The sequence below is a fragment of the Anastrepha obliqua genome, chromosome 2, assembly GCF_027943255.1.
Source record: "Anastrepha obliqua isolate idAnaObli1 chromosome 2, idAnaObli1_1.0, whole genome shotgun sequence".
NCBI classification, from domain to species: domain Eukaryota; kingdom Metazoa; phylum Arthropoda; class Insecta; order Diptera; family Tephritidae; genus Anastrepha; species Anastrepha obliqua.
In genome coordinates this window covers 86171158-86197816 of record NC_072893.1, presented here as the reverse complement: position 1 = coordinate 86197816, position 26659 = coordinate 86171158, and the positions used below count along the sequence as shown (strand labels likewise).

Sequence of the window (26659 nt, the reverse complement as noted above, 5' to 3'; positions counted from 1 at the left end):
AAAGTACCTATTTAGTTTTCTCATAAGCTTTCAATGATTTCTTTTAAAATTGACAAAAAAGCTAGTACAAAAAATGGAACTTTGGAGCTTCTATATTTCGGCAAACACTCAATTAACACATTTTAAGTGTCCCCCTTGGGTACAATTTATGCTATACAATTAGAGCAGCATCTCCGCCAAATTCCATCAAAACCGAAGTGATGAAGTTTCTAGGCAAGTACACTTGACGTATGGCAAACATACATAAAAAAGTCCTAAACCATTTACGATGAATCTGAATTAACAGCATACGACAACTGATAAGTAGAAATTGCACGCAACCAAAAATATTGTATTAAAAAGCAGATAGTGAGTTTTTCTTCGTGCTTTACTCATACCAATAAATTTGATATCTAACTTAAAAATACATAAGTTAGGGATGATGCCGTCATGAAAAACAATGCATCCACCGCTAATTAAGCGAATACTATTTTTCGAGACATGCACTTTCTTCATATATATATATAATTGGCGCGTACACCCTTTCTGGGTGTTTGGCCGAGCTCCTCCTCCTATTTGTGGAGGGACCTACAGTTTCAAACCGACTCCGAACGGCAGATATTTTTATGAGGAGCTTTTTCATGGCAGAAATACAAGCGGAGGTTTGCCATTGCCTGCCGAGGGTCGACCGCTATTAGAAAAATTTTTTTCTTAATTTTGGTGTTCCACCGAGATTCGGACCTACGTTCTCTCTGTGAATTCCGAAAGGTAGTCACGCACTTTCTTCATAACAAACAAATAAATTCCAAGCTAAATCGTTCACTATACTCGTATTATCTTAAACATGGGCTTATGGATTATTTCCAATCCACAAGTATTTCTTTAATACCCTTTTTGATTGACACTTTTCTACTATACGATTAATAATGTTTTGGCCAAGCATATAATACTAATAATAATAATGCTTGGGTACCGCACCAACGTCGCATAAAACTCTGGCCCATATTTTCCGCGGCAAACAATCGGCTATGGTCAATATATAAATTAGCAGCGCCAATTTCTTTTCCTAATATTTCGCTCATCCCATATTTGAATGGATTCAAGAGAGTTTCTTAAGCGTATTTTACCTTTGGCTGACAATGCAAAACCTATAAATTTGCGATAATAGATAGAAAAGTACCTAGTAACGACCATAGAAAAAATACACTTAAGAAGCAGCAGTTATATTTAGTAGCATTGCAATCTTTTTAGTGAGCTGAAGTATTTTTTTATACCTACCTAATTCTTACACTCAGGCGTGAAAGTCGTAGCCTGTCTACTGCAAGGAGAGAACTCCAAGTATACAGTCTTCCCTTTTGAGGTTAATCAGGTTGGCGAAAATACTGTCACATGGTTTATGCATAGATTTCGCGTCTTACACTTGATTTCATGCCACATTTGCTCACCAAATGCAGTGCATGCAATTGAGTGCCTCCAATTGAACTGGCACATCCACAGTGGATATGACGCCTAAAAGTTCATAAGCCTTAGTTGACCAATTTTTAATTTTCATTATAACCTTTTATATCCGTATATTAAAAATGAGAATATCTAGCCTTAACTACGCTCTTTTGCTCTTTTGCCCTCATACAACATTTCTACAGAAATTGCTACACGATTGTGAAATTTTATCGTCACCTTTTTTTAAAGCGCAGTGTAGTACAAATTCCGCTCATTTTCCCTGTAATTCCCTAACTTACTCCGCCATTCGGCTCCAATGTTAGGAACGTGATGTCGTATTAATCATTTAGTACCTTAACCGTAAAATTAGCACTCAAGAACAGCCAGGCTACTATGGCCGCAAATAAACAAGAAAAGAACAAAGGAATTGCTTAGCCTCTCAAGAGAAGATATCTCGAAGGTCGTGGCTTGTGTCACCGGCCACTGGCTATTTGGAAGGCATTCCTTGCGATTAGGAGTATTCTCCCATGAATATCGTAGAAGCTGCAGAGATGAGGAGGAGGAAGAAACAGTAGAGCACTTCCTTTGCAATTGTCCAGCCTTAACTAAAATCAGGGCAGGTTGTCTAGGTAAACACTTTTTCAATTCTCTTACAGAACTATCTGGCGCGGGGATTAGACCAATCCTGCGCTTCATAAGAGCCTCAAAATGATTTCACGAAAGTAAATAAACAAGGTTCCCGTGTCGCACAGTGGTATCACAACGGACCTCTAAGGTCTAAGTGAGTTGGTCATACGGACCGACTGCCACCACAACCTAACTTAACCTAGCACTCAAGAAGGAAAATTTGTGTGGTTAGAGGTTCAAAATTTTGATTTTTTGTGTGATCTTTTTTTTTGAATTATACATCAAACAATTGATTGTCTAAGGGAAAACTAAATAAATATTTTATTTAAGATTTTTTCCGTAGTTTAAGTTAAAAATTCGAAAGGACCGTTTACCTTACTTTGTATAAATAATTTTTTTTTTTTTGCAATTATTAATTTTTCATGTTTTTAAATATTGAAACTTTTCCGCCATGACCCGGTGCAATCGATGATCATAGTTTAGTATTAAAACAATACCACACGTAAGTTTTATTTGCCGCACCAGGTTCAAGATGAAAATTCAATCATGGTATTTTTTCTCTTTATACAAAGTTAGATATAATTTGAAAGGAAAAGCTCCAATCTTTAATTTAAACATAATTCAAAAAAATTAAAACTGTAAAAATTAAAAAACATAATGCAAAAAATTATAAAATATAAATTTGTTCGAGTTTTCTACCGCTTTTTATCGGGATATACCGAAAAAACTAAATATTTACCTAAAAAGTATTTATTTTGCTTTTTCTAGCGCCTTGAATTATTTGACCTACAACCAAAGAAGAAAAACTTACACTAAAAAAATCTAAATTTTCGGGCCCTATATCTCGGTAGCCGCCCAATATTACCTCCACAACCCCACTTTTGAACAAGTTGTGCCACTGTATAGTAGAGCATCGAAGCCGTGAAGTTTTTAGCTGTGCACTCTTGACGTGCTTTGCCCCATAACTGCTGACAATACATTGAAGTTAATTTTTTTAGATGTAGCTATCCTTCAAATCAGTGCCGGATTTCAAAAACCAAAGTTAATAGAAGAGAAAATTTATTTAGAAATATTAAAAAAGAATTATGCATTTAAATTTACTTTATATTCAAAAACTGTTTTTTCCTTCGTTTCGATTTGTTAATATAAGTATTTTATTATAACAGAATAATGCTAACTAAATATTCCTACACAAAATGATTGCAGAGCAACTACATACATAAATATATATGCACATCCTTACATATTTATATCAGATATTGAATTTTAACACAAAAATATATTTAGATTCGATTTCGTCATGGCTTTGTCCAAACGACCACTCTCCAAGGAGACCGCTTTTGCTGAAAGCAACAACAATAACAACAATAAAACCGAAGAACACGAAAGTGCAGTGAAACGTAAAAAGCGTTCGAGTCGCGATGATGAATCAACAAATAATAATAACAACAATAACAAAAACGAGGAGAAGTTGTCAACGCTACCACAGAAAAAAAGGGCTATAAGCGGCAACAACAATAATAACAATAATGCAAACAAAACAAATACATCACCTCTCGACGTTGCCATGCTGCAATCCTCAGTCTCGAACACAACCACATTGCATTCACCAGAACGCCCCTCAGCGGTTACTACAACCACGACCACGACCACAAGAACATCCGCCGATGACCAAGACGACGAAACGCTCATACGTGAAACACAGGCAGCTTTGAAAAGCCTTTCGGGCAGTTGGCCAGCCGAGGCACGCAACAACATCTATCGGCTGCAGGATCAAGACGAGAATCCGCCACCATTTCAGAATCTCTTCGAAGAGAAACAAAAGTATGGCTCCCAGCCGCTGCAGAATAGCAAAGAAACACATTTTCACACTGATCTCTTACGTTTCCACAGACAAAAGGAAAATGATCAGGCGCGCATCAATTCACAGCTTCCGGAACAGACGCTGGATGAATGCAAGCGATCCGTAACCACTGCATTCTCGCAAGCATCCGCCTTTAAGCCACCAACCGATGTCAAGCGCAATGGACTGATTCCATATCCGCCAGGCACAGCAGCTATGCCGCCATCAGCCGCACCGCCACCACACTATCCGATTTACAACAACAATGACTCATCTGCTGCATATCTCAGCTACCAGCAACACACACTTCAACACGATCCGAGCACTATGTCCATGCTACCGCCGCGTCCAACGCCAACTACAGCCGGCAGCAATGGTTTCGATATCGCCTCACAAATCGGAGCGAATGATGGAAAGGTTTCGGAACACAAGCCGTCGTTGTCCAGTGGTGGGGATGTGCTGAAACGCAACGATATGGTGGGTAGAGCGCATGAAGTGGCTAGTGTTGGTGGTGCAGCTACCCCATTAGCTAGCGCTGGTGCTAATGCTGGCGCAACGCCGGCGACCGATGCTAAGCACTACACCATATTGCAACCGGCTGGTGTGGGCAGTCGTGCGGCAACGGTGATGCAGGACATTGTGCGTGAGGGTGTCGTAACGGCGGTCACAGCTGTCGGCAGCAATAGCAACAACACCAGCAATGCAGGTCATGGTGGGCATGGTGCCGCGTCCAATGTGCCACAGCCGACCTACTCGCCGGGTAGCATCAATCGTGGTGGTAAGTAGATTGGCAGTGCGCTGCAGCCACTGACCTTTTCTAATCTAAATATGTAATAGTTTCATAGAACTTATTCGAATGTTTTTGTTTTAGTTAAGTACTTAGTTGAACTTCTATTATTTTATTATTAACAATTCGGTTTAAATGTTTTTGTTTTTGTGTTATTTTTGTGCTATGAATCGGCGTATACTTGTGCTTAACTTCTTGTTGCATTGAGTTTAAACTCCAATCCATCACCAACCCAAACGCACTGAGCACTCCAAAACACCAACATTAGCCAGGTAGATACATACACTTATGCGAATAAATTAGGGGTTTCCGACTTCCGGTTTGGTGAGCTCGTAGTTCCATTTAGCAGATTTCGGTTATCACTTGTTCGAGTTGTGCTAAGGCCAGCTTGGATTTTGTCAGAAATTTACCACTCAACAGGATCTACTTATATTTCTAACTATTTTACAAATTTAATCTTAATTTTTTTGCAGGCCTTTCAGGAAGTCGCTGGACTTATACCTTAACGAAACTATTCAAAATATTAGACAGAGACGAAGCCAACGTTGACAAAATATAAAATACATGTTTTTTGTTTTAAATTTATTATTCTAGTTTTAGGTTAAAGAAAATAGTAAAAAAGTTCGATGAATCAAATTAAGTTTACACATTCTTTGGCAGAAATAATTGGCACTCCTTATTTTTTTATTTTTTTCTATATAATCGTGTACATTTTTTACTATTACAATAAATAAATTGCAGTGAAATTGCTTTTAACTCTCAAAAGCTTTATCACCTTTCTCATATCTATATCATCTCATCACCCTGGACTAATAAAATATTTATATTTATGCCAAAAGTTTTTCGGAATAACTGCTGATATCGATTTCTGAAATGAATTACTAGCGCTCGACATTTAGTTTTCTCTATCCTCAATCGTGTCGAAACATTGTCCTTGAAGCGGCTACTGAATTTAAAATAGAAAAGCTAGAAACCGCTTGGTGCTAAGTCAAACGAATCGTTGATTTTGAAAAGATATTTCTTGAATTTCCAGCGAAATGCTCCCGAAGAACCAATGAATAGCGCGTTTTTGGCACCAAATCAGATTTCAGGCTCAAAGTATCTTTCAAAATAGCTTCAAAGAAGCTGCTGAAATGCTAACAGTGCCAAAGAGATCTGTAATTATCAATCGACGATTTTTAAGCAACGAGCTTTTATATTTCTTGACGTGTTATTCATCAGTTGAGATTCATTCATTACATTTGTCCATGACGAGTTGCGTGTACAAAGTTTTCTCTTTGTTCTTTGAAATGCTTTTACCATTTGTAAATATTTTTCTTTGTACCACAACTTGATACAAAAGACCTTCTGTAACATTCGTGATATTTCTACAGTAGAAATCTCATACCACAAATTCAATGTAAGGGGTAAGGGCTAGTCAGAGGCCCGAAAAAATTATGATTTTCAATATTTTTTTGTTTTTTTTGCTAGTCAATTCCTTTATTTTACAAAAATAAAAATCTAGCATTAATACATCATTATTTGACTTGACTTAAGCAAATTTCAAAAAACATTAATAATTGTAAAAGTTATCACAGTTTGTGTGGAGCCCGTTTCTCCAGAAGTCCCTTGCGGTGATCATCACAAGTCCTTGGAGATTCATCTAAAATCAATCGGACAAGAGAAATTAGTTTTATTAATACATAATTGTGCCTCATCGAAGCTTTTCTTTCAAAATTAACAATATGGCGGTCTCAGAAAATATGTTTGAGATTTTCAAGAAAAAAACCGGCAATTAATTGTCGGATTGAAAAAATTGAAATTTTTTAAAAACAAAAAATCCTTCGATCAGGCACGAGTTTTTTATATTCTTCAAAAGCAGTACCTTCTACTCAAATATGAACGAGACGGTATCAATAAAATGGTCCGCGGATGACATATGGCAAAAATAATTTTTTTGTTTTTGGTAGGACTGTTATAAGCTTACATGGCAAATTTCAGCGTGATATGTCACATAGTTTGTTTTCTGTGCTACTGTAAACAAGTCAAGCTCGAGTGTGTTCTTCGAATTCTCTTTTATGACTTCAATTGTCTCAAAATGTTTTCCACGGAGCGGCAACTTGAGCTTGGGAAGCAGGAAAAAGTCACATGGAGCCATATCAGGCGAATACGGTGCTTGCGGAACGATATTAACATTATTTTTGTTCAAATAATCGCGAACAAGACATGATGTGTGAGCTGGTGCATTATCGTGATGCAAGAACCATGACTTGTTGTCCCACAATTCCTTCCTTTTAAGACGTATGTTCTCGCGCAAACGCTTTAAAACGTCTAAATAATATTCAGCTATCTCTCTTTCGATTACACGGTGATTTTCAAGCACAATTTCCTTTACTTTTCCGATGTTTTCGTCGTTTACTGATGTTGCTGGACGACGTTCATGAGGCAAGTTTTCAACCGATGTACGGCCCTCTTTGAACGATTTGTACCACTGGAAAACACGTGCACGCGATAGAGCAGACTCCCCATAGGTTGGCTGCTACATTTTTAAGGCCTCTGAAGCCGAAATTTTGTCAGAATAACTGACTTGTTTACAGTAGTACAGAAAACAAACTATGTGACATATCACGCTGAAATTTCCCATGTAAGCTTATAACAGTCCTACCAAAAAACAAAAAATTTATTTTTGCCATATGTCATCCGCGGACCGTTTTATTGATACCGTCTCGTTCATATTTGAGTAGAAGGTATAAATTTTATTCAAATCTACCACGCGGTTTTAAGTTACAGTGATCACCAGTTCAAAAAACATAGTTTTGAGGAAACGCATTTTAAGCTAGTTACGTGCTCACGAACGTTCCGGAGTACCCGAGCGCCCAATTTTTTGAAAATTCTGACTACCCCTAAGTCCTTAATAAAAGTAATAATTCGATAATAAATATTAGCGCACAAAACTATATGAATTGCACAAAGAAAAATAATTCCAGCTAAAGAAGGAAATGCGAATTCATTTACTACCTAAAAATCAATCCTCTCACGCCCATTAATGCATGCATCGAGTGTTTTTTAAGGGCTTGAGAACTTAAAAAAAAAATAATAATAATTGGCGCGTACACTTCTGTAAGGTGTTTGGCCGAGCTCCTCCTCCTATTTATGGTGTGCGTCTTGATGTTGTTCCACAAATGGAGGGACCTACAGTTTCAAGCCGACTCCGAACGGCAGATATTTTTATGAGGAGCTTTTTCATGGCAGAAATACACTCGGAGGTTTGCCATTGCCTGCCGAGGGGCGACCGCTATTAGAAAAATGTTTTTATTAATTTTGCTTTCACCGAGATTCGAACCAACGACGTCTCTGTGAAATCCGAATGGTAATCACGCACTAACCCATTCGGCTACGGCGGCCGCCTGAACCGCTTGAGAACTTACAAGACAGAAATATTGTTGGAATGAATTTTTTTATTATGATCTGGTAAATAGTTTCATTGTTTTCAGTGCTCTAGAACTTCCCGAACAGAGTTTTTTTTCAAAGTAAATTTCCACAATTTAGAAGCGCTGTTTTGGCGTTGTACAATTCAGAACAGTAATGTCAGCTGTAAAATAGTTAGTAATAGTAGTCATAGCTACCGATACCGATAATTCTGGTGTGGCTAAGAACGATTTGAGCATACTACTCTATTAATCCGTCAATCGAAGGTCTCAAAATTACTTCAAAATTTAGTTTTTATGATGATTTCGTTTCCACGAAGAAATGTTACCCTCCACGATGTACAAATTGCTCGATGTTGCACTTAAGTCTGTAAAAAGGCACATTTTTTTTCTACTCAGAAAAGAACACAAAATACTGCGTGTATTCAAGGATGATAGATACCAGGTTTGCTCGTTCGGTATGATGAAAAAAAAATGTTTAGGGGAACTTTGGATTATACGTTATTCGTTTTGTTTTTCACAAAATTCAGCTTTGGCTTAGTGAAACACAAAACGAATGACGTCGGCTTATCTGTCAAATTCGCTCAGAGCCGAGTAACGGTCTGCTAGGTAGTACATCTCTAAAACATCTCGTTTCACCATGGCGTGTATTTATCTATCTTTGTCTGGCACTCATTTTTCTCAATCTTGGCGATTTTCATGCCAACTCTCCTCAATTGAGAAATTTCCCTTCCTTTGCCTTCGTTGAGTGCAGAGTTCTTAAAAACGAACACAGAATTTCTCCCCGTTATACTTATTTTACAATCGAACACGAAATAAGTAATGACACTGAAAAGGCAACATTTCTTGGGAGAAACAAAATCTCTGTGGTTGCCTCCAGAAAGCAGCATTACCGGCAAACGCAACAAATCTCAATTTGAAATAAAGTAAAATGAATTCATAACTTATTTTTAAACTAATCCTTTTTTATTTCAAAGGGGTTAAAAAGCAGTCAACGTTATTAGAAATTGACGAAAAGTCGCAATTCACAACCAATAGCACCTTTTTTAAGGTTATGACCCCATCGGAAGATTTATAATTTTTGCAAATGGTGTCGTACGTCAATCATATTTGACACTTGTGAACTAGACAACTGCGGTATACAAACAAGTAGCAGTGGAGCGCGTAAAGGTCAAAATAAAGACTTTCATTAATCAAAATGATGTCCTCTACTTAATAAAAATGATAATTCAAAACAATATTGGATGATTAATTTTCCGCCACCTTGTATTTTCTTACTTGAAATAAGACATTTAAAGCCCCACATATTTGCTTTGTCTGCCAACCACCCACTCAAATAAATATACTTACAGCATCACACTTCCTTTCACCTTTCCATACTAAAGTGCACGTGAGTGCGTGTAAGCCAGCGAAAACATATTTACAAACACTCAAGTATAGTAATAATAGAAATTGTTATCACAATTATAAGAATTGTTATTATTTACGCATTTTGTTGGCATTTAAGCCGACACCATTCTGTTGCCTTTTTACTTACTAACACAAGGCTAAGTACTACCATTATAAGTACATATGAATAAATGTGCAAGCATAAATATCTACAAGACGAAGCCCTTGGCTGCTAATACCATTGTTGTGTGCTCATTTAGTGCTTAGTATTAGAAAACCTCACGAAAGTTGTTACTCAAACCTTTTCATCAGCCTGCACCCCTTCTGTCATTAGCGTACATTAGACACGTACGCTCACTGTTTTCAACAGCTATGTACGAGTATGTATTTGCGTGCATACATTCACTCATACATTTATGAATGTCTGCCTATTCAAACACCACTGCCGATGTCACTAATTTCACTGTATTACAATTTAGAAAATTCATCTTTTTACCAGCGTACGTAAGCAGCAGCAGAAAGTGGCAGTCGTTTTAGAAATTATTATTATGATGCCCTTTGTTGTTATTAGTGGGTGCTGGAAGTATTTATAAATACATGTATGATTATGTATGCACGTAGGTGAATGTACAAATGTATGTATATATGTACTTTGCTTTGAAAACCACTTTCGCATATTTATTTTGTCATTATGTCGGCATTAATGCTTTCAAGGATAACTGCTTAACTGCTACTAAGCCTTATGCCTACCTACATACAGCAACAGCAACAACAACAACAACTAATTGTGATATTAGCATAATTGTTCATGTGTATGAATTTTGCTATACATGCATGTATGCGTAGGGCTCTTTCAGACTTTTTGATGCCATAATTTGAATGACTTTTTAAATAGTTTTGCTCTCTGTCACAGCATACACGCGTCAATATTTTCTGCCTGCTTCCATTAGATACACCTCATCAACCCCTTCTCAGGCTTTTCCACTATTATGAAAATAATAAGTCATTAGTTGAAGCTGCACAGAACATAGCTGCCGGCAAATCCGCGATTGACGCTTATTAGGTTCTACACTGAAGTGAAGTGCTGTTTGAGCACTTTGAGGTGGTACGTGTCGTATGAGTGATGTGTGGTTTGCGATCAGCCAGCCACGACTTTTTACTTATTCTACTTTTATTATGAGATTTACGCATAAATTCAGAAGCAAAACTTGTATTTGATTGACATTCTAAGAAAAATTGGAATTCAGTAAACTGACTGTATAAAAAACCGAATATATGTTATAAATACACTTATGATAGTATGTACTTACACTTATCCGAAAAACTCTACATACAAGCAAACTTTTTTCATTGTGAAAATAACACATCTAATATTTCAACCAGAAATATTCAATGAAATTTATATTATTTATTTTTATATTCTACTTGTATCTTAATTTTGTTTTTAACACACTTTTATTAGGTCGGGTTGTATGTATGTATGTATGTATGTATGTATGTAACGGAATCTTTGAGCTTAATTTTCACTGGCTTCTAAGAATCTGATCGACTTGAAATTTTGCACACCTATCAAGGACCGATGACAATGCAATAATTTGATAAAATTTTTCCATTATCCTTATTAGGATTGCCAGGATTAATATTTTCCTTTTTTTACTGTGGGCAAAAAGAGTAAGGTGAATTTGGTTGTAAAATGAAAAATCTTTATTTATTCTTGTAAATCAGTTACTGCTTTATCACGGCCGATAACTGCATAGCTTTAGACTCACAGTCGATAAGAAAGGAATTAAATATAACACGAATATATCGAATCATTTATTCACTGACTGCAACGATAACAATAATTTTCATTCATAATAAAAACAAAATAGTTTAAAGAAACTAAAAAACACGCTTTTTTGCTAATCGAACTAAAAAGTATAAAATAAATTTTAATGACAAAGAGACCTATAATGAAGTAATAGCAAATCGAACGATCAGTCATAGTCAACTACCTCAGAACAAAATTATAACAAAAATTAAGAAACAAATAGAATAATTAACACACTTTTATTAGCTCGGGTTGTATGTATGAATGAATGTAACGGAATCTTTGAGCTTAATTTTCACTGGCTTCTAAAAATCTGATCGACTTGGAATTTTGCACACCTATCAAGGACCGATGACAATGCAATAATTTGATAAAAGTTTTCCATTATCCTTATGAGGATTGCCAGGATTAATATTTTCTTTTTTTAACACACTTTTATTAGCTCGGGTTGTATGTATGAATGAATGTAACGGAATCTTTGAGCTTAATTTTCACTGGATTCTAAAAATCTGATCGACTCGGAACACACAACATAGATGACTAGATGGGAAACTCTTTTTCTCGTGAGAGCGCTGAAAAATGTGCTTTTTTATAACATTTGTCAATATTGCCACACCGGTAGAACCATGAATTGAGTATTTTTTTAAACAAAAATTGGGAATTTTTAGTTTCCACACCACCATTGAGGTTAGTACTTAGTGTGCGGTTGTTGTAATAGTATATTACTTCGCCCACGAGAAAAGGAATTCTACGCAAAAATACTGTGGATTCTATCGAAACTGAAGAAAAAATTATTGTTATTATTATTATTATTATTATTTTTTATTTAATATCTCGAATAATAATAAAAAATAATAATAATAATAAATTAAATAATTACATTACCTCTTTAACATTGTTAACATTATATTTTAATACAGAATTTTGTAATACAGAATTTTGAAAGTAAAACAACAGAATTATAACAAAAATTAAGATACAAATAGAGGAATTCAAATTAGAGTTAAAAGCGTGGGATGCTTGATATAGTAAATATTACAATCATTCTATTGGCAACTACCTATGTACAGAGGGTTATGAAAGTGAAGCAAAATGCATCCCACGCTTTTAACTCTAATTTGAATTACTCTATTTGTATCTTAATTTTTGTTATAATTCTGTTCTGAGGTAGTTGACTATGACTGATCGTTCGATTTGCTATTACTTCATTATAGGTCCCTTTGTCATTAAAATTTATTTGCTACTTTTTAGTTCGATTAGCAATAAAAGCGTGTTTTTTAGTTTTTTTAAACTATTTTTTATTATTTTCGTGAAATCAGAATGGAAGCTGTTCTGGTTGTCGATTATCTCATCTTCGTCATTCCACAGAACTTTTTCGAAGTAGTATGCTAAAGATTTTGCCTTTTCCTTTTTTTATAACGGTTCTTGAGTTGTCATCTGGTTGGTGTTTTTTTTTTTGGGTTTTTAATTTTTAAGTACATTTCTATGAAGAGCAGTTTTTATCTCGATTGGCAGTCAGGTTCTTCAAATAATTTAATTTGAAGATATCATTTTAATATATTTAAATATCCACGCTGAGCACGTTTACAGGTAAAATCCGCCAAACAGTCGATTCATAGATGCCTATTTGTTGAGAGCAACGAGATATCGGTATTGAAAATTGTTCAGTAACACTTTGCGCTACAGCAGCAATTTACTTTATGGTCTACCAGTCCTTTTTCTAGTCTTGGCCGAACCAGTTTCTTGAAATTTTTACACCCACCTTTGAATTTTCAACTCATTCGGATTATTATTTCCACCAAACAAATTACGATTTTCGCGATATGTTGTTCCTAAAGATCGGCAGTTTTCATAATAAGTTTCAATAACTTTAACGCGTTGTTCTAACGTGTAATTTTGTGCACCTATCTGCTTGACAAATGTTCACTACGGACATCTAAGCATCTCTTTTGAAAGACACTTTATATTGGATTCCGAACCAATTCACCAAAAAATTCTTTACTATTTATTCATATCGAAATAACAACCTATGAACAGACTCAGAGCACTTTTGTATATGGCTCGTGGTAATTGCTTTTGGGCAATATTATTCAAGACATAGGCGAAGTTAGCCACCCCACACTCTGAAGCTAACTCTATTTGGCGAGTTTTCGAAATAGTGAAGGCATCCAAGGGAAAGCCCTCGTTGATTTTGTCGCTATTCTGAATCCGCAGACTATACCATATATTCGCACTTAAATCACACATATGCCACTATGAAGATGGCTGATGGCACTAAAATTGATTTCCAGTAACAGTTCCAATTCAAAGCTTTATTGCGAACAGTTTAATGCAACACCTTTTATTCGTCTGCTTCACTTTTGCTATTTAAGAGCTAGATTTGTGTTGCAATGGTGCTTCATAAAGTTCATTCAATATTAAATACTTAATTTCATATTTTGTACGCAAAGTTCTGCTGCTAAGTGTACACATATATTTTTTTCTCAAATTTTATAATTTAGCGCGTAGTCAGAAACTTTAACCAACCAAAACTATGTATATATACGCTAAAGTTTTACACTAAACTCTTTGCCGGATACGTACAAATTTTTTACCATATCTTGCTCACTTCCATCACTACCCTAACTGTGTCGTCTGTCATTTTTGCTTATTTTCATTAAATTCTAATTAGTAGACGTTAAGCATTTGCATGTCTCAGGTAGCTCCAGCTTCACTCTAAATTCACGGCAAGTTCGATGCCACTCAGCCATGCGTTGTATATGCGCTATCGAGTGTTTGTGTATGTTCGTATGTATGAATGTATGCGCGCTTGTTTGTACGTCTGTATATCAATATATTCTTCCGTGTTCTTTAACCTTGCACGTAATAGACAAAAATATTTTCTAAACATTTTCCATAACCTCTTTTAACCCGCACTCGTGCAACTGAAAAATGTCACCCCTTTCAATCCATATCCACACACGTTCACACACACACACACACACACACACACATGCATGTGTTTTACATTAGCAAATGTGAGCACGTCTCAGACAGGTTTTTTGTATGCTCTCCCACCAATGCCAGTACATTTTTTGTATCTGTATCAAATGTTGAGTTTGGTATGTGTATGAGTTTGTGTATGAATGTCTGTTTGTGTGCTTGTATGGTAAATAATGCAAAGCTGTTTTCCATCAAATTTTAATTTATTATTTAGGAAAAATGCCAAAAAGTGCTCGAAGTAGACTCATTATGTACATGCCAAGTGTTTTTAAGAATGTATAGTATGAACTTATGCATACACACACACACACATGTTAATAATAATGTAATATGTATACGCACTGACGCTTGTCAAGTCAGCATTTGCTTACTTTTAATTAATTAAAAAGCAAAAATTAACTGTGAAGCTTTGCAGCAACTGGCGCAAACTTCAGCAGAGGCATATACGAATAGAAACTCATGCATATATATACATACATATATATAAGTGTATGCTCACATTTGTGCATAGCATAAAAGCATTTCATATATGTACGAATAATATACAAATTTAGACATTCTTTCATTTATGTATTTTGATAGGTCATGAAATTTTCATTAGACAGCCCATAACAATTTTTAGAAACTTTTCTCATAAAATGTTTGCGCGTAAATTTATAATAATTTTTATTTCGAATGTATAATTCATTTTAGTCTTATTTACTTATTTACTTAGTTAATTATTTATGCATTATTTGATGTAGCCATTCAATTAGATTTATAATACTAGTCAATATGTATATATGTACAAATGTATGTAGATGGTTTTGCGTCGCTTTTTTGGTTTTTAGTCTTTACACCTTCTTCCTCACCCATTCGTTGCAGATGGCACCAAGTGCCCCACGCCAAGCTGTAACGGTCAAGGACATATAACTGGGCTTTACTCACATCATCGAAGGTATAGAAAAAAATCGTATGGAAATGAGTTCACATTTGTGTAAATAAATGCTATGTTTTTCAATGGGGTAGAAAATCAGGCAGAAATTATTCTAAATATTCTACAAGTAAAATACTTTCTAACATTTTCTAATGTATTGTATAAAAAAACAAACCCTACATTTGAATATGTATAAGTACATTTGTAGGTATGTATATAAGCAGGACATTCTAAATTTGAAAGCATGAGTCCACAGACTCTAAATTTTATTTCAAAATTCAAACAAAAACGTATTTAGGAGCCTGAAATTATATATATTAACAAATTTTCTTTTTCAATATAATTTTATTCTTTAACTGCTCCGTAAACTCAAAGAAAGCTTAGACAAATTGAACAATATTTAATAACGTTTGCTGATTTGTTAAATTCTGTAGTCAAAGATGGCAAATTCAAAATGGTAGATCCAATATGACGACAATTTTACTTCCTAAATCGGCACTTCTGGCCGCTTGCCGTTGCCAGCCGAGGCGAGACCGCTTAAACATGAGAAAAAATGCCTGATAGTACTTTAAACCAACTGATGGAGCTATAAAATCATACGAAGACCTGCCGAATAAGCACAGAGCATAGCACTGAAGAAGCTGAATGAAGACAAAGGCGATTCTTTCTCTCAGCAAACCTTAATAAAGTATTGAAGCAGCCTTGGTTCGCGCTAATCAAGAAGAGAAAATGCACTTTTTCATGCCTTTGCAAAGACTCCCTTCAAACAAACGAGCAGAGTGCACAATTATCGGAGTTGCCTTTGAATTTAGAATGAAAAATCGAGAGTATATTTAATCATCTTTCAAAAAAAATTCTATTTTATGTGCAATTTCAGTTAATTCACTTTCAAAGGCCTTGATTTCGACTATACTTACCTGTATATATCATGTTAAGGATATGAAACTCTTCTTCTTGTCCTTGAATGGCAAGGTTTCTTCGTATATTGTCCGAATAACTATTGATATTACTACGGAAGCTCTTCCTGACTAAGTTCAACAGAACACTTCTTTCATGTCCCCTCCCAATTGATCTTTTCAAGACAGAGAAAGTCTCGCTCTTCTTCTTGCGCGACCAAACAGTGCCTCATTTAATACTTTCAGGGTTATTTAACTTAGAGAGCAGAGGATCTATGTAGATGAGCTTGTTGAGCTCATGCAACCCGCCTATACTATATCACCACCTTCATTGTGATCCCCCGTTCTCGAGATATTTTCCAATTTTAGAACTAGTTGCGCAATTCAATTTCCCGAACAGCCTTGAGCTCATTTAAAACGACGTGCCCGGACTAATATTCCTATTCACTCGCTGCAACCTCAGGCGATTAATATTGAATGTGCAACCATAAAGATTTAGTTTATGGTCATGAACAATGAACACAGTACGAGACGACCAATTAGTATTCGTTCGGGTCAAAACGAACTCGAGAAAACTGTTTTCATGACTTAGATTTTTGAGCGACTTTGGAGCGATTACGGGGTTTCTTTGGAACCAAAAGTGTCAAATTCCCTTTGCGTTGCTCACAAAACATAATAAATAAAACCTAAGATGATAACCAGAAATTTGACAAAACTTTGGTTGTGCTGGCATCCAAAAAAAAAAATTTTCGGAATCTATAAACTCGCAATGTTTAAATTGGCAAGTTATCATTTGGTATATACTTATGAATATATGTACGTACGAGATGTATTCAAAAAGTATCGCGAATTTTGTGTTTTTTTCAAAGAATTTTTATTTATTCTTTAATATCTATTTTTTCTCCTTCAAAGTAATCCCCATGAGATATTATGCACTGGTGGCAACGTTTTTTCCAATCTTCGATGCACTTCAAAAAACTTTTTTTTTATTTTGTTCAGCTTCTCCTTTGATGCCGTCTTTATTTCGTCAATCGTAGCGTCGTTCTGTCATGGGCCCTTTCAGTTTCGAAAACAAAAAAACGTCACAGGGGGCCAAATCTGGGGAATACGGCGGCTGTGGCATCATTAGTGTGTTGGTTTTTCCCAAATAGTCGCGCACAAGCAACGATGTGTGAGCAGGAGCGTTATTGTGATGCAAAAACCAATTTATGTTCTTCCACAAATCCGGGCGTTTTTGGCGGATTGCTTCGCTCAAATTGCGAATAACTTGCAGGTAATATTTCTATTGACCATTTTACCCTGTGGCAAGAACTCATGATGCACAACGCCCCTGCAATCGAAGAAAACGGTAAGCAAAACTTTTACATTCGACCCAACTTGGCGCGCTTTTTTCGGTCTTGGTTCGTGCGACGGCTTCCGTTGAGATGTTTGAGCTTTGGTTTCCATGTCATAACCATTAACCCACGATTCGTCACCAGTTATGACCCTCTGGAGCAAATTTGGGTTGTCGTGGACAGAGTCCAACATTTCATTAGCAATGCTTATGCGTGGCTGCTTTTGGTCGAAATTGAGCAGTTTCGGTACGAGCTTTGCGGCGACCCGTCTCATGCCCAAATCATTGCAAAAAATCGAATGGCACAAGCCTATTGATATGTTTAGGTCCTCAGCAACTTCTCTAATAGTGATCCGACGATTAGCCAATACAATTTTCTTCACTTCATCAATTTTTTCGTCTGTTGTTGAAGTACTCGGGCGTCGGGCACGCCGGCACGCTTTTCGTCATTCACATCTTCTCGGCCTTCTGAGAACATTTTATACCACCGATAAAAGTTGCTTTGGTCCAAAGTAGCTTCTCCGTATGACACAGTCAACATTCGGAATGCATCCGCGCACTTAATTTCGTTTTTCACACAACATTTGATACAGGTTCTTTGATCGATCATTTTGAATAGGTAAAAATCGAAGACGAGGCGAAACACGTGCAAGCAATGCAGCTGTCAACAATTAACTGAACATTCAAAATGGCCGAATTCATCGGCATGAGTGAGAGACATGAGTACCAACATATCGCCACAAAAAAATCGAAATTCGAATATACGTAACCTGCAAAAATTCAAAATTCGCGATACTTTTTGAACACACCTCGTATATAAAATTGGTGCTTACCCTGTTGAAAAATATGCCACAGTATTCCTCCAATTAGTGGTGTGCGATATGGTGTTGTTAAGATTATACGCTGTTGTTGTAGTGGAGAGTATAAGTTTTTCTTGGACAATTTTTTATGATAGAAAGTCACTTAAGAGTTTGATTGCCTACCGAGTGGTAACCGTTAAAAAAAACACTGTTTCTATTCTTTGATGTTTCATATTTGGGCTGTTCATCGAAACCACACCCAAATGTGTTCACTTTAAATGCAAATGCCTCCCCTATTGTGCTGTGCAAAAATTTGATTATGGCCCTATTGAAACACCCCTATAAATACATAGCAATTTCATGATGTGTGAACTCTTTCTGATACCACTAGATTTAAATTAAGAATTCGCTTTTGTCCATTAACAAAAACTTATATATCTATTTGTATTCAATTTACCTTTTATGCCTTCCTTAGCTTATCTGGTTGTCCAAAACGTGATAAAGTCACTTCGGAATGTAAGTTGAAAAATAATTTATAACATTGTAATGAGCTATGTATGTACATATGTATGTGTATGAGGCATGGTATATAGTATGTATGTATGTGTCTGTTGTTGCATGAAGATGATGAATAACCTCCAAACATTTCAATATATATGGATACTATTTTTTCTTTTTAATCTTACATTTTTTTAACTTTTATTTTTTGCTCCTTTTTTTACATTTTGGACATCATATTTTATGATCAATATTTTTAGTATTATTTTATTTTCTTTTACACGGGGTAGAGATTAAAAATTTGCCAAAAATTATGATTAATTAAAAAAAAACAAATATTTAAAAAAGAGTTAATCAAACAATGAAAAGACATAGAGATATGCCATTAAGTAATTGTGTGCGCTTTACTTTTAAACCTCTCCTCTCAGGAATCTCTCTCCGTTAACGTATGTAATCTGACACTATGATGGGTGGTATGTCTCCTCTTGCTTTACTTACTCGTACTATCACAAAACAATAAAAAAACATGCTAGCAACTCTACTTCTCTATTTGACTATCCCTTCCTCTATCCTAAACGCTTCATTAAATTATTAATCAACTATCCAATGCCTACTATCACTCTCGCCTAACTAAGCATTAGACCAACGCTGCCCGCCGGCTAACTATTGCCGCTGTATCTGTCTCTGAAATGTGTGGAATGCCTAATATTCGTGGTAGTGCTCGTAGTAAAACGCTGTTGTTGATCGTCTATAAATTATTTGCGAAAAATCTTCAACCAATTAATACAAAATTATTTTTCATTCCTAATATCCCCCCAATTTGGTGCTTCTCTTTCCACCACCACCACATTTCGTAGTGTTGGCTTTACATGAGCAAATTCTGAAGTGTCCCACACCGGGTTGCAATGGACGAGGTCATGTGCAGGCACATCGTAGTGTTCATCGCAGTCTATCCGGTTGTCCTAAGGCTGTAAAACGTGTGGGCGGCAAAAAAGTGGCCAGCACAGAGAAACAACCGGCGATATGCAAGACAACTATTTCTCTTATTCAGTCTACGGTAGACAATAAATTTGATGATTTCAATGCACGAAGAGAGCCGCATTCTGTATTGAAACCCTTGCGACTGGAATTTGAAGAAGAGGCCAAAGGTTTGTCGCCGCTATGAAAGGCTTTCGTTTACTGTAATTATGTGTAAAAATATCTACAATAAATAATCTCTACCCCTATGAGTTGAATAAGTTTTGAACTTGTTTTGTAAAAAAAATTCTTGAAAATTGTTTATGGTTCTCAGCATTTTTAATTCATTTAAAAACTTTGGCATACGCCTTCCATATCCAATAACCAAACCCTGTTGCTCTCAAACTCTCTATCTCTCACTCACAGCTGTGGTAGACACATTCAAGTCTGAACCGAAGGAGCTGCATCATTTGGAAAAGTTGAAAATCACCTCGAATCAATACTTGAATAACAACAGCATCAGCTGCATCAATAATAATAGCGGCCACGGTACGACCAACAGCAGTAACAACAGCAATACTTCCGCCAACAACAGCACACTCAACAGCCTCAACTCGAACTCCACGACAAACTCAAGTACGGCTAGCAGCGCAATGCCAATTATCAAAACGGAATTCAGTCCGGTCGCCAGCGTCAAGTCCGAATACAATAAAAGTCCCATGCACCCATACATGACCAACGCGGATACCACTGCCGGTGGTGGTGGCGGTAGTATTGGTGGCAGTGGCATTGGACAAACAGACCGTTCCTCCAACGGTAATGCGTCAAATTCAGGCTCAGTGTCCACCACAAATTCAGACAATTTGCACGCGCCGCACTTGAGTGGCGTCCGAAGTGCGACCGGAACACTTCAAGCGTCCGGTTACGTGAGCATACAGCAGCAACAGCAACAGCAGCAACAATCGACGCAGCAGCAGCCACCACCGCCACATACAATGGCCGACCAGCATCAGCAACAACATCAGCAACAACAGGCGCAACAACAAAGTCCACATAATCCCCATCAACAGCAACAACAAACACTGCACCAGCAACGAGGACCATTCATCGAAGGCTCATCATCGTTAATGATGTCCGCTGGCAATGGAACTTCCGTAAATGGTGCCGATGCGTACCGCACCGACGTGCATCATGACGATACGCAACACCAACAACATCAACAGCACTACGAGCATATGCGCTATACGCAACACATGGTGAACGGTGGCGATGGCAATCTTGTTGGCAGCAAGCCACCAACATCCGCTTATGGACAAGAAATGCTCACAGCCAATGGCGCTCCTACCAATGCCCTATCGCCTGATGCACGCGGCTATGACACGAATCCGCCCACATCACTATCGTCCGCAGCTGCCGCTGCCGCTTACGCCGATGCCGCGAGTGTATCTAGTGTAGCGGGAATACCTACCGCCTTCGAACGGTACGATCCCATCTGCAATGGTCAGCGTCAGGGCCCGCCAGCGAATATGTATCACTACCTACCGCAATCCGCGGACGATTTGCAGGTACAGCAGCAGAAATACTTGCAGGAACAACAAATGTTAATGGCGAAGGCAGAGCATGAAGAGCTTGCCAATGGTGGTCCAATATATCCACGTCCCATGTACCACTACGATCCGAGTATGGGTCCTTTACCACCGGGCTTCTCAGCTATAAATTTGTCAGTGAAAATGGCAGCGGCTCAAGCAGCAGCAGCTGCGGCAGCCTATCAAAATCAACAGCATCAGCAACAGCAACAACAACAACATCAACAGCAACCGAAACAGAGTGGGTCGCCGTCGCCGCCTGGCGCACCGGTCGTGGATTTGTCGGCCTCAGCCTCGGTTACCTCATCCAGTCCGCATGGTTTCAACTCACCAGCATCGCACAACCAGTACAGTCAGCGTATGGGCGCCGGTAGTCCACAACCGGGTGCGAGCCCAAACATTGCCAGTCCTCAAGTGCCAAGTCCTCAGGGACAGACGTTGGACCTGAGCGTCACCCGTCTACCACACAGGTAAATGGGAGCGTACATACATACTCGAATATATATTTTGGGTTAGAGAAAATAGGGAAAATGAGACAATTTCTGACAAATATCCGCACTATTTGGGACTTTCACTAAAATTTGAGGATTCTCAATTCGTAAATTAGAAAGCTAAGCTAACCTCTTTACTAGTCTGCGTTTGACTGAATTGAGTGAGTGCAGTTGAAAGTAGGATATGTTGGCCCGCAAACTCCACAAGAAATTACACTAGCTTCTTACCCTCCTATCTCTGTAAAACGAAATTCGGGAAACCAATACTTTCAAAGCGAAAGTCAAACAATCTCCTCCGTCAAGCCAGGAATGTTCCAAAACACACTGGGTGAGCGGTGGATTGGTTTGGTTCGCGCTTTAGAAATACTGATATTTTTTTTACTATATTGCCGAGAGCTCAAACACTTAATACATACTCCAAACCTTGAAACACATTCCTCAAAACACTTTCCTTCATCATAAAAATAAATACATATTGTGGCCAACCAAGTACTTACCAAAATTTTCACAACTTTTGTTCTCTTTTCAGTATTATTACAAGTCCTCAATATGGCGCACATCCCGACGGTCTAGTTGTTGGACATCCACAAGGTTTTGGCCCAGGTGTGCCACCGACAGGTGCTAACGGCGCACCACGTTCACCACAAATGGAACCAGTCGATTTCAGCGGGCCACCCCGACCTCTTGGTTTCGGGCTGGTCGGACATATCGGCGGCCCACGGCCATACAGTCGTGAGTCAACACCGGACAGTGGTGGCTCCCATTATATCGATAGTTATCGTGATCCTAGTGGTAAGTATCAAAGAGATTCAAAGACTTTTTGGTTTAATGTAAGGTTAACATACCATACCCCTCCGCTTTTACTTGCTAAGTACTAATTTTCTTTCTAAAATGTATGATGTTTTTTCTTCCTCCACTTACGTAATGGTCAACTAGGCTATTCACCTCATCCTGGCTATGGTATGGTTGTACAGTCTGATTATCCCCCAGCCGGCTATCATGGCTACGGTCCAGCCGCATATCAATGTAGCAATCCTTATGCGACTGCTGTCGGTCCCGGCGGATATCCGACACCAGTGTCGGGCGGCTACTCACCCAGCCCAGCGTCGTGTTACTCCATGCCTCCACCACAACACATACCGCAACATGACAAAACAAAGGATAGGTTAGTCGAATGGCAAGTCAAATCACTTTACTACTAACAGCTACTTTATTACTACTATGCTTAGCAGCTACTTACAACCATTTTTACTAACACTTTGAATATACACACACATGTGTGCTTAGGTATATACATATATGTATCTTCTTTGTATGTATAAGTGGTATTGCATGCAAGATTTCCATTCACTGCAAATAGTTCGACCAATCCCTTTGGACGACTGGTATTGGCACAGGACACAGCGATCACCGGAAAGGACACTAGTCTCGTTATTAAGATAATGAAAAGAGCACAGGCAAGTGTCCTTGTCAACCATGCATGTGCACCCGTTCGGGTGGGAGGACGTTGAAGTGAAAACTTACATACACGAGCATTATGGAAAATATTAAAATATGCAATAATGACACTTATCAGACGAGTTTTGCATTCACAAAGGGCCATTGTGTGTTGTGGCGTTGTCGAATGTCGGCAACGATAATGAAAACGAGTGATGATGGAAGCTGTTGAGAATGAAGAATCGCCGGTGAATTGCGTCCTTTCTGGTAGATTTTAATATTTATAAAGATGTGTGGCCCCCAAATGGCAGAGTGGCAATAAATTGAAATTACTAACAAACGAGCGCGCACATGCCGGACAGGTGGCGCAATAGCTGAAAACTGAGGGTACGTCAGATGCAAGAGAAGATTGTTTGTTGAAACAAGTGTATGTGAGTTGATTATGCCAATGACAAAATGTAGTCCTGTAGCAACGAAACTACTTTAAAGCGACTGAATGCTTTGACGATTTGGTAAAGCTGTTTTGATGTTAGTCAACTTAGAGATTATGAGGAAAAGTTACTGGCAGCTGCGGACCACCCGCATTGGTCGTTTGTTCGATAGCAATTGAGATCCAATTTGATAGTTAACTTTTCGAATGATCCAATACATACGCGTATTGCAGTTGCTTTTGTCTCTATTCGAATTGCGCGCGGCAATATGAACGGCAGTCGGTTTGCTTAAACTTTTAAGTGCGCACCCAAGTGTATGCTGACCAATTGATAGTTGGATAAACGGGTTTATCAGCTTTACTTTCTACACTGACTCTCCTTTTCTTCAAGTGCGGTCTGCTCATGCTGTTGCCAATGATAAGTTTGCAATTTGCTAGATAAATTTATCAAACCAAAGCATACTTTCAATACTCAACTTTGGAAGAAAACTTATTTGCTATTACCGATTAATTTCACCCATCAATTGTCATTGTGCCTGGGTTATGTGCCTTCGAGAGAGCACGAAGTGCGGTGGGATTGGTTGGTTTACAGTTTTCATTGCATGCCCGCTTGCTTTGCTGCTCTATTTCTCATCTGCTCTGTTTCTAAAATGGATTGTTTTTTGTAATATTTCTAAACTCTTTTCAACAGTTTGACGGGCTGCACGCGTAGCGACCGCAATCATCTGCAGCCACACTCGCAAGAACTGAAATGCCCCACGCCAGGCTGTGACGGTTCAGGTCATGTGACCGGTAACTATTCATCCCATCGCAGTCTATCGGGATGCCCGCGCGCCAATAAGCCAAAGAGTAAGCCACGAGATGGGCAAGACTCGGAGCCGCTAAGGTGAGAATTACGTAATAACTAACTTTTTTTCAATGAAGAGGTTTTGGTAATTGACGCGTAACTATGAGTCACAATTTCGATACCTCCGTATAACTGTAGATGTATAAGTATAAAGGTACCTAAAACCAAATGCTAATGATTCATGGCTAGGGAATAATAATCTTCGATTTTAGTGACACAAATTTTAAGCGGCTAATTTCGTTTAAAAATATTTTTGTGTTATTTATATTTTTAAACGGTAAAGCTCAGTCTACTCAATAGTAGGTATTTCTTAAGCCTTTGACGAAAAAAATGACAACCATCATAAAAATAGGACCGAATATTTAAATATAACTCATTATATTACAACAAAAACAATATAACTTGTTTTTCAAAACTTAAAAAAAATAATAATAGTTCTGCAAATTTTCACCAAAATCTCAAACTTCTTAACTTTATTTAAATGATTCCCAACTGATTGCGATTCTCAATGGGGAAAATGATCATTGGGATAAACTTTTGTGTTTTTTTAATTATGCCTTTAGATACAGAGATTACTTAATAAGAGAGTTTAACTGGTTTTAGAAACCGTAGACCGAATGATTGTTTTACACGACAGACGACTCATCCCATTGTCGTTAAATTATTGTAAATATTTTTTTTTTTCTTAATATTACAATAAGTAAATTTCAAATTTTTTTTATTTTACTTTTATTTGCAATAAATACTACTACTGCTACTACTAATCAGAATTTTTAGAAAAATTTTTGTTATGCAAATGCCGTTGATTTTTGACAATTTTTTTGCATCTTCAAAGCACAAATATTAATTATAAAAATTTAAAAAATATATTCGCTTTAACAAAACAAAAATTCAGAATGACTCATCAATATTGTTTTTGAATTTTATTTTATATTGTACTTTTACTTTCTATATTTAGTAAATAAAAAAAATGTTTTGAGTAATGTAAATATTTATTTTAACCTTCACGCGCTCCAGTACTTGTCTGTTTACCGCAGCTGTTTAGTACGCAAGTGTCCAATACAATTGACGTACGATGCCATTTGCAGATTATAAATCTTTCGATAGAGCGATTTAAGCATATCTGTTAGTACGTCTGTCCGTTGGTGCACAAGAAAATGAGTTTTGAAAATGAGCTAAGTCGAAATGAAATAGAACAAAAACTGCGCTCAGTTCGATATAATTAAAGTCTCAGTTTTGTCCGTCCGACGGTATGTGAAACGAATGACTCGACTTAATGAAACTAAGCACAAACAAATGGTCTTCCAAAAGGCGCGTCTAGATGTTCTTATAAAATAAAATATGTACAAATTTAGATTTTTTCGGGTTTCACTATTTTTATTCAATACGGCTCTTAACAAATATATGTGAAAAATTAAATCATATAAAGGTTCACCATGAGCACGTCTACAGGTAGAATCAGCCAAACAATCGATTCATGAATGCCTAATTGTTGAGAATGTCAAAATATCGATAATGAAGGTTATTCAGCAATTCTGGGCGCTACCGCAGCAATATTCTCGATTGAATATCCAGTTTTGGGTCTGCCTGTCCTTTTTCTATTCTCAACAGAGCCAGTTTCTTCAAAGTTTTTCACCAACCTTTGAGTTGTCGACTCACTCGGATGATTATTTCGTCCAAAAAATTCACAAATTTCGCGATACGTTGCTCTTAAAATTCGACCATTTTTATATTATGTTTCAATAACTTTAAAGCGTTGTTGTAACATGTAAAATTGTACATCTGTCTACTTTATAAATGTCAAAGATGACATAAAAACAGGTACCGTCTAGCAATTATTCACTACAGACCCTTTATTTTATAAGTTTAGAAGTTCTATGAACATACTTTTTCTAGCATTTAGTTTTCTATTTATTCTATTGTAAATATTTGAAAATTCTAGCTAATTTTAAGTAGGTTGCTTTTCAATCTTCTGCGCCATAGCTACATTAAGTCATAAACACCCAATTAAATGGCTAAACTAAATAGGCAGACGTAAATTCTAAAAACCCGTTTCACCCCTTGGCAATATAAATATGATAGGAGATTTTTTAAGAGCTATAGGAATGTTTTCAAAAAAACACACGTAAAATTCAGAAAACTACATGAAATTTTTATTTAAATCGATAGTACAGTCCATATAATTTAATTTTTGAAGATTATTT

General features: G+C 37.1%; 1 protein-coding gene across 1 annotated transcript in view; it reads left to right on the top strand.

Moving 5' to 3' along the window:
* Positions 1-3346: 3346 nt before the first annotated feature.
* The window catches only part of LOC129238557 (uncharacterized), a 42157-nt gene continuing 18844 nt past the window's right edge, over positions 3347-26659 (top strand). Inside the window, exons 1-7 of the mRNA XM_054873615.1 lie at positions 3347-4667; positions 15129-15201; positions 18685-18725; positions 20091-21720; positions 22271-22533; positions 22678-22906; positions 24300-24494. Of these exons, the coding sequence (XP_054729590.1) occupies positions 3347-4667; positions 15129-15201; positions 18685-18725; positions 20091-21720; positions 22271-22533; positions 22678-22906; positions 24300-24494 (3752 nt within the window). The remainder of the gene's footprint in view (positions 4668-15128; positions 15202-18684; positions 18726-20090; positions 21721-22270; positions 22534-22677; positions 22907-24299; positions 24495-26659) is intronic.